Genomic DNA, 7,814 nt, shown 5'->3' on the forward strand with positions numbered 1-7,814 from the left:
ATTCTGGTTCCTGACAACGAATGCTTCAAGGGGAATGTTGTATCGGCATATAACGTCATGGAGGTAGCGTACAGGTTGAGTGCAAAGAAGATCATCGTAGCTAGCGGTGAAACGACTTACGAGGTTTGCTTTGGTCAAGGAGACCTTGATTACCATTCTTTTCCGCTCGAGGACCACGACGTCAATCCCATGGATACCTATGCTAATCTCCAAACTTTGCGGAGAACGAACAGCTCGAGGATTTGCTTGTAGATTCGGTGTCGACATCTATGCCCCTCGAATTAGGAATGTTATTGAGCTACACGAGTACGAAGAGACTTCCCTAAATATGTCAATGAGCCTACTTGTAGGAAACGGAATGCTTGGCCGTACATCGATACTGGAGATTTAGGCCAGATTTGTGAACTGTGCGTTCAGAAAAATGATCTCGGACTTCAACTCTTCAATGCTACGAACGATACCATCACGACAAAGATTCCGACGAAGGAATTTCTGGCAAAGATTTGTCCGAATACATCAATCACGAGAGAAGAATGGATGAATGGCAAGCCCCCTTAAGCAATCGAAAAATCAGATATGTATTGGGGTTCAAGGAAGAACACAATTGGTGGATGTATTACAAGCCTTAAACAGGAGAAGGAATTGGCAAAAAGCAGAAGTGATGTAGACATGTTGATCAGATTTCGGTAGCGTGTCGATTAGAGGCCAGAATGAGTCGCAGATCATCTCATAGCTCTGCAGAGATATTCGATTTGAATTGCTCACTCTTGATGCTATGGAGCCAAATTTTCCTGGCCTAAAGTGAGCCAGAAATTACGTCTACTTGGGTGTTACTCTGCATGTCAGTATGGATTAGAAAAAAGGGTTGAAAAATTGAGACCTGAATTAGTTGGGGAGGGTTGCTGTGGTTCCCCAGCGATACTTTTGAGCTGTTAGTATTCGCCTTCAATGAATGATCTGCAGTGCTTTCAGTGACAATGAATCTCGTTTTTTGTTCTTGCCGGGTGTCGACCATTGGGTTGCAGCATATATTGATGAAAAGGGTTGTCGAGGTTGTTTGAAAATCCTAAAATCCGAGAATCCCCGCAGGCCCGTGCGCTCCGACAAAGGCGTCAGTTCTGCAGAACTCGAAAAAAGTGGTTGTCCACGCGCGACAGTCTTAAATTCGTCTCCACTATAATCCTAGCCATTGAGCATCTCCACTACCTTCGTTCTACCATTAATCAACAGCCCCCCCACTATTGTCTTGTGTTGTCTTGTATCGCTTTTCTCCGACTTCCCTGACTTCATAAGCGCAATGAGTCCACCTCCGGTACTTGCTAGCTCATCAGCGAAAGAGTTCAAGAAAGAGTCTACAGCTGCCCGGCTACTAGGTGCAGGTAGCTTCACCTCCATGATTTCTATTGGGCTTCATTGACGATCGCAGGATGCGCCGGCATTGCTGAATTGATGGTCTTCCATCCGGTACTGTCCTTGGAATCGTGTAGTTGTGATGCTGCGAATTTGCTGATAGGTGCTAATCAGGTGGACACTACTGCGAAGCGGTTAATGAGCAATTATGGCAAGGCGAGTGCACCAGAAGTTATATATTCTAGTATATTTCAAGATCTAATCACTCTATCAAAAAGGTCGCCTCCGCCGCTCAACTCAATTCAGTTATCTTCAAAGACCAGGCCCACGCTTCTATTCCGAAACGCTTTCTATCACTCTTTCCAGGCCTAGGTTATGCAGCTACGTATAAAGTACAAGAATTCCGCGCGGATGGACGGGATACTTCGCAGGAGGTTGACATGGGTTAGGTACTTCAACGAGTCTACAAATATGGGGGACAGCCTTTTGTACGAGATTATCTTGCCAAAAATCACGGGGACAGTTTCGACCGGACATTTGGAAGGGGCAATGGCAAGGCTATCATGCATGCTACTGCCGGAAGGTAATTGATGCTTGTATTTGAACCAAGGGACACTGCTTACCCACACCGTGCAGTCTAATCGGAATAGGCGAGATTGTCATTCTACCTCTCGATGTTCTAAAAATTAAACGACAAACGAACCCAGAGGCATTCAGGGGCCGAGGTGTATTCCGGATTATCGCCGACGAGGGTTTTGGTCTCTACCGAGGTTGGGGCTGGACAGCTGCTCGTAATGCACCCGGCTCATTCGCTGTAAGTTTATTCCAAACCTTCTGGAACTCGAAAAAGTCTAATATTTCTATAGCTTTTTGGTGGCTCGGCTGCTGCCAAAGAATACCTGTATAAGTTGAACGACTACAACGCTGCAAGTTGGACGCAGAATTTCGTCGCTTCGATCGCTGGTGCGAGTGCATCTTTAATTGTATCCGCTCCCCTTGATGTCATCAAGACCAGAATCCAGAACAGGAACTTCGACAACCCCGAGAGTGGATTCAGGATTGTATCGAATATGATCAAGAATGAGGGCTTTACCAGCTTTTTCAAAGGGCTGACGCCAAAACTTCTTATGACTGGGCCCAAACTAGTCTTTTCTTTCTGGTTAGCCCAGACGCTCATTCCGGCGTTTAATAAAGTGATGTAGAGGTCTTGGCTAAGGACGGAGTTGTGGAGTATAAAAATGGTTTTTGCGTTTAGGTTAGCGGTAAAATACTGCTGGGCCTAGATTCCTGGTTCATAATTCCTAGCGGGTATTGTCTTTACGAGTATTTTTCATTCACTGTATTAATTAAAGCTACAACTGGCAAGCCTAGTGACTTGACAGTAGGCCTCCGACGCTAGGTACAACCAAACTCTTCTCTGTCGTGCTCCTGGTCCCGTGATGTGAGGGCAAACTCTAGGTGAATGCTGATAATGGAATCATGCTAACGGCGGAAACATACTTCGTCGCAGATGCGGTGTCTTGTGAACGTCCCAAGGACTAAGCCACAGTAGGCACCAAACGAATAGGGAATCTTTTCGAGACAAGTTGACGGCGTGACTTGCTGCCAAGACCGTGCAGGGCGTTTCGTATACTTACTAAGTCTGCCAAGCCAACATAAATTACACCTGAACGCTCACCTGGAACTACAGCCACCTTAACTTCGAACACTCCAACTTCCACCCTCATCACAGGCAGCCTACAACCTTTCCTCAATACCTTCATATCCCCTAATCTTTAAGACCAACTTCAACCCGGTCTGTCTTTCACGCTCGAATCTTCAAAAATGAATCCGGAGTAGTACGTAACCCTCCAAACCCACTCCTACCCACTGCTCTTATTGTGGGAACTGAAGGGAAATGCACGTATACTGATATCTTAGCTTGCAGAGTGTAACAATAAATACTTCTAGGTCTTGCAAGTGTAACAGCTTAGTCTATGACGAACACCAAGTACTGATCCTCCCCATCTATTAGATACGACTACCTCTTTAAGCTCCTTCTCATCGGCGATTCCGGTGTTGGAAAGTCTTGTCTGCTATTGCGATTTGCCGACGATACTTACACTGAGAGCTACATCTCCACTATCGGCGTTGATTTCGTACGTTCAAGCTCTTCAGTACCACAACATCTACCACCCTAACAGCATACTTACATGAACACAGAAAATCCGAACAATCGAGCTCGATGGAAAGACCGTGAAGCTCCAAATCGTGAGTCATACTTCAGCATTATTTCATAATACCTTTCCGCTTACTGGAAGTTATAGTGGGATACGGCTGGCCAAGAACGATTCCGAACTATCACCTCATCCTACTACCGGGGCGCCCACGGCATTTGCGTCGTATATGATGTTACGGATATGGACTCATTCAACAACGTGAAGCAGTGGCTGCAGGAAATCGACCGTTATGCGACGGAGGGTGTCAACAAGCTTCTCGTGGGCAACAAATCCGATATGGCGGACAAGAAGGTTGTAGAGTACACTGTAGCTAAGGTGCGTTTGAAACTTATTCCTCGTTTAAATTTAGTACCTAGGTGGCTGATCTGTATATTCATCTAGGAGTTTGCCGACAGCCTTGGTATCCCGTTCCTCGAGACCTCAGCGAAGAGTGCAACGAACGTCGAACAGGCTTTTTTGACCATGGCTAGACAAATTAAGGAGCGTATGGGAACTACTACTGTCAATAATAAACCTACGGTCCCTATTGGACAGGGACAAGGTGTTCAAAGCGGATCGGCTGGTGGCTGTTGTTAGGTGGTCATGACGCGGATGATATACTGTTCAGGCGTGGGTGTTTGCTTTGGCGGGGTACCTAATGCTGATGGTTTTCTATGATCCACCATCCATTCTTCAGTGTTCTTTGCATGGCTAGATGGTGGATATCGTTTTGAGTTGGATTCCTGCGGTTTTCGGCACCTCTAAACTATGGCTTCCGCAATTTGAAAGGGTAAAGACCAGGTCGAATTGCAAGACGTCATCACGATCCTCTCAGGCTATGGCGATCATGGGTGGAGCGAGCACTCTTTCTTTCCCATTACACTGGTTCATCTTGTACTCTGGTTTTCCCGGTTTGTGTAGTCCTTTAAACCGTCTAAGCTATTATGTTCCACGAGCAAACGTTTCGATACATACGTTTATTTTCAGTATTTTGACGTACAGCAGTGATACAAATTTTGAGGGCCCTGACAACTAATTCTTCGATCAACCTAGTGGCTACGCAACTAGAACCGAATTCCACTATCTAATTTAGAAATATTTAGCATCAATCGAATAAGAAATCCAATGATATTTGTTAAATCAAAGAAATTATAGTTTTGTTGTCTAGACCAAAACAACAATTATCAAATTATCAACATGACATCTCCTAGTGCCTCGGCAAGAAAAGGGCGAGCCCTACGTAAATTATTGTTGCCAGCCAGACACCCCAGATTTCACTTTCCCAGGTAGCCACGCACTCGTGAAGGGCTTCAAGCTGTTTACCAAAGGTCAAAGAGAACTATCCCTTGCACAGATAAGGTACTATATCTTGTGGTCCGTGCACTACATTAAAAACATCATAGAAATGGGAATAGATAATTAAATTACCCACCAACATAGTGCGTAACTACCCACCCAATAACATAGATCTTGTGCAGCCTACCAAATATCCTATTTCTAAAGGTCAGATTGCGAAAAGGCCTCCTCCAAAGCTTGAACCACTGCCTCCTTTCGAGCCTCTCCCGATGTGCAGTACAATACAAACGAGTATGGGCAGCCAAATCTTCCACCCCATATCGACAACAAGGACCGTCGAATACCACCGTGCAAGGGCGGCCCGTGTTAGCAGGAACACATTGATCGACTTAACACCCTTTATTGAGGCTCTATGTATAATCTACACTAGAAATACAATATATTCGTGGTTTCATTCAAAACCTCTGGATACCTGGCAAAGCGACTTACGTCTGCGCGTGCAGCTTATTGATTGGTGCGCACGGCGCACATTCTATAGGACGTATATCTGTGCAAGGGATAGTAGAGCCTTGAGGAAACAAAGACTTAATTAAAAAAGCTATAAAAGCCATTCGGCATACTTCATCTTGATGTACTTTAATGTCTTGATTTAAATATGTGCGTTGTGATGAAACGGATCGCGCCTTGAGGTTCTCTGAGGAACTTGGCATTTTATCAAGCGATTCCGAAATTCAATCATCACTCCCCATGGGAGTCTAACCAGCGCCAACTTCCATCCTGTCTTACGGCTTGACGGCATAAATCTGGAATGAACCTATCGAGCAAGCCGCGCTATCAGCGATACTCAGAATAGAACGTGCTTTGTTAGATACGTACCAGCCCACTTGTTGAAATCCAAATCTTTGTATTGCTCCACGAGGTTTTCGAGATGATTATCTGCTGGATCTCCTGCACAGCAGCAGTCCCTACTCCCGTCTTTGTTAACGTCAGTGTAGACGTTTAAGTCATGCTTGCTGTCAACGATGAGAATATCTATCAGGATTGCTGTCATCAGTATTCTTCCGCGTTCGTTTTTGAACATGCATATAAATTTACCTCGAAACCCAGCTTCTTGAAGATACTTCTCATAGTCCTTAATGTGGCTAGCACCCGCAACGCAACCGACGTATAAGGCCATGCTCTCTTTCAATTCCTTTGGAAGATCTTTCCTAATCAATATATCGCTGATAGCTACGCGGCCGCCTGACTTGAGAAGACGGAACATCTCACTGAAAGCTAGTTGCTTTTCCTGCTCAGGTACAAGATTGACCACACAGTTGCTGATGATGCAGTCGGCGGTCTCATCAGGAAGTGAGATCGCTGTGATTGCAGATTCGATGAAGGAAACATTATTAGCCATAGCGGCCTCCCTGTTTCGATTGGCCCTCTCTAGCATGCCCTAGTATCATTAGCCAAGTCTGGAGTTAAGTCTAGGGCATTATGACTTTGTTCATGTCCACCCCTATGGCTCTTCCCTGCACGCCAACCCTGTTAGCTGCTAAGAAAACATCAAAGCCCGCGCCACTACCCAAATCGATGACAGTTTCTCCCTGTAGGTTAAATAATTTTCAGTCTCCTGTTTTGTCAAGCTTAGATAATAATTGGTGGTAGAAAAACCTCTCTTAGCTTTGCGAGAGCCAACGGATTGCCACAGCTCAATCCCAAATTAGCGTCCTTAGGGATAATGGTCAACTCTTCTTCGCTGTAACCAAAGGCTTTGGCAACTGCGCGCCCATACTCCCCGCTAGATTCTTTGGCAGCTGAGCCGTAGCATTCCTGCACCTTTTCGTAGATCTGCCGGACGTTCATTTCTGGAGGTGGAGGTTGATAACTCCAAACTGGTTAAAATAATATAATATGGAAACTTTGGTTTGGAAAAGAAAGGGAGGAACTTGATGGTCACAACCCCCTCGAACTGACTACATCTTCCTATATATCTTTTTGGGGGCGACTATGATATGTCACCGCTGGGCGTATGCTAGTGGTCAGCCGAAGGAGCATTATCCCATGCCGCGCCGCAACGATATGTCACAGCGAATGAAAGTGCTCGAGTCCCGCAGTTGTTCCGAAAATATCGGTAAAATCCCGCAGCGACAGAAGACGCCCCCCCAAAACCCTCCAACTATATACAACACCATAAGTATAGCTAGATATATAAATAAGAAGCTTTAGAATAATATCTTTAAGTATCGAAAAGGCTTTTAGCATTAATTATAATATCTAAAGCCTTATATGGGCGTATATAGGTGGTATTTATAAAAAAGATAAAATTAGGATAAATACCAAGACATGCGGCTCTTACTTAATCTTATAACCATAGAAATCTATTCCCTCTATGCTAACGTACAGTCCTAGGTACTATAATTAATAGCTAAAATACCTTTCTATATAAAAAAGGTTTATTTTAGACTTTATTATACTATATAGCTGCTTTGTTATAGGTAATAAGGAGGTAGGGGGGAGTGTAGTGCATTTTCTATCACTGCGTGATTTTTTACCGATATTTTCAGAACAACTCTAGGCTGTTAAAATCGGTGACAAAAAAACTCCTCCATACACTTTGTGAATCCCTGGCTACGGGCTTTCATATGCTTAAAAAAGTAAAATTATAGTACAATAATGCAAGTAAAAACTGTGTTAAGAAAACCACACAAATTTACACTCTATATTTGATTGTATAATTTTACAATTCTTTATATTGGACTTACAAGGGGATATTACGTAGCTACGGTTCGTAGATAGTATAATGATTGTTCTGTTTTCTTCTTCTTAAAGAAAGGGGTGAGGAACTTAAGGTTCCTTACTACGCTAGTGCCGCGGCGGCACGTGATAGCAACTTGCCGCACGTAACGGCAACTTATTACACATGNCGGTAATATACCTTATATGGTAACCATTTACCTTTATTCCCAATACTGGCAACTCTTCTTT

The 7,814-nt window shown here is 44.2% G+C and overlaps 4 protein-coding genes across 4 annotated transcripts; 3 read left to right on the top strand and 1 right to left on the bottom strand.

The window, feature by feature from the left end:
* Positions 1-1,669: 1,669 nt before the first annotated feature.
* Positions 1,670-2,720, top strand: K441DRAFT_664969 (mitochondrial carrier). Its single transcript, XM_067649435.1, has 3 exons — positions 1,670-1,933; positions 1,987-2,164; positions 2,217-2,720. Exons 1-3 carry the CDS (start codon positions 1,914-1,916, stop codon positions 2,550-2,552), a joined length of 534 nt encoding a protein of 177 aa, XP_067500820.1. The 5' UTR covers positions 1,670-1,913; the 3' UTR covers positions 2,553-2,720.
* A 454-nt stretch (positions 2,721-3,174) lies between these two features.
* K441DRAFT_689018 (uncharacterized protein) lies at positions 3,175-4,145 on the top strand (the record flags this gene model as incomplete). The annotated part of the gene is made up of 6 exons (XM_067652258.1): positions 3,175-3,188; position 3,311; positions 3,384-3,488; positions 3,553-3,600; positions 3,657-3,884; positions 3,951-4,145. The coding sequence occupies 6 exons, from the start codon at positions 3,175-3,177 to the stop codon at positions 4,143-4,145; spliced, it is 591 nt and encodes a 196-aa protein (XP_067500821.1).
* Positions 4,146-4,995: 850 nt separating this feature from the next.
* Positions 4,996-5,531, top strand: K441DRAFT_223202 (uncharacterized protein). The gene has a single exon (XM_067640602.1). It carries the CDS (start codon positions 5,114-5,116, stop codon positions 5,435-5,437), a length of 324 nt encoding a protein of 107 aa, XP_067500822.1. The 5' UTR covers positions 4,996-5,113; the 3' UTR covers positions 5,438-5,531.
* Positions 5,370-6,857, bottom strand: K441DRAFT_641898 (ubiE/COQ5 methyltransferase). Its single transcript, XM_067646670.1, has 5 exons — positions 6,501-6,857; positions 6,329-6,433; positions 5,940-6,282; positions 5,721-5,876; positions 5,370-5,658 (listed from the first exon to the last, which is right to left on the bottom strand). The coding sequence occupies exons 1-5, from the start codon at positions 6,690-6,692 to the stop codon at positions 5,627-5,629; spliced, it is 828 nt and encodes a 275-aa protein (XP_067500823.1). The 5' UTR covers positions 6,693-6,857; the 3' UTR covers positions 5,370-5,626.
* Positions 6,858-7,814: the final 957 nt, after the last annotated feature.

The sequence above is a fragment of the Cenococcum geophilum genome, assembly GCF_001692895.1.
Source record: "Cenococcum geophilum 1.58 unplaced genomic scaffold K441scaffold_40, whole genome shotgun sequence".
Lineage (NCBI taxonomy): Eukaryota > Fungi > Ascomycota > Dothideomycetes > Gloniales > Gloniaceae > Cenococcum > Cenococcum geophilum.

What these genes read in the sequence shown, in the direction of transcription:
- K441DRAFT_664969 (XM_067649435.1), top strand. Translation starts at nt 1,914, where the DNA reads ATGCATGCTACTGCCGGAAG. An exon ending in ATGCATGCTACTGCCGGAAG is followed by an intron (nt 1,934 to 1,986) that starts GTAATTGATGCT and finishes CACACCGTGCAG; the next exon opens with TCTAATCGGAATAGGCGAGA. An exon ending in ATGCACCCGGCTCATTCGCT is followed by an intron (nt 2,165 to 2,216) that starts GTAAGTTTATTC and finishes ATATTTCTATAG; the next exon opens with CTTTTTGGTGGCTCGGCTGC.
- K441DRAFT_223202 (XM_067640602.1), top strand. Translation starts at nt 5,114, where the DNA reads ATGTGCAGTACAATACAAACGAGTATGGGCAGCCAAATCTTCCACCCC.
- K441DRAFT_641898 (XM_067646670.1), bottom strand. Translation starts at nt 6,692, where the DNA reads ATGAACGTCCGGCAGATCTACGAAAAGGTGCAGGAATGCTACGGCTCA. An exon ending in CTCTCGCAAAGCTAAGAGAG is followed by an intron (nt 6,434 to 6,500) that starts GTTTTTCTACCA and finishes TTTAACCTACAG; the next exon opens with GGAGAAACTGTCATCGATTT. An exon ending in TAGGGGTGGACATGAACAAA is followed by an intron (nt 6,283 to 6,328) that starts GTCATAATGCCC and finishes TAATGATACTAG; the next exon opens with GGCATGCTAGAGAGGGCCAA.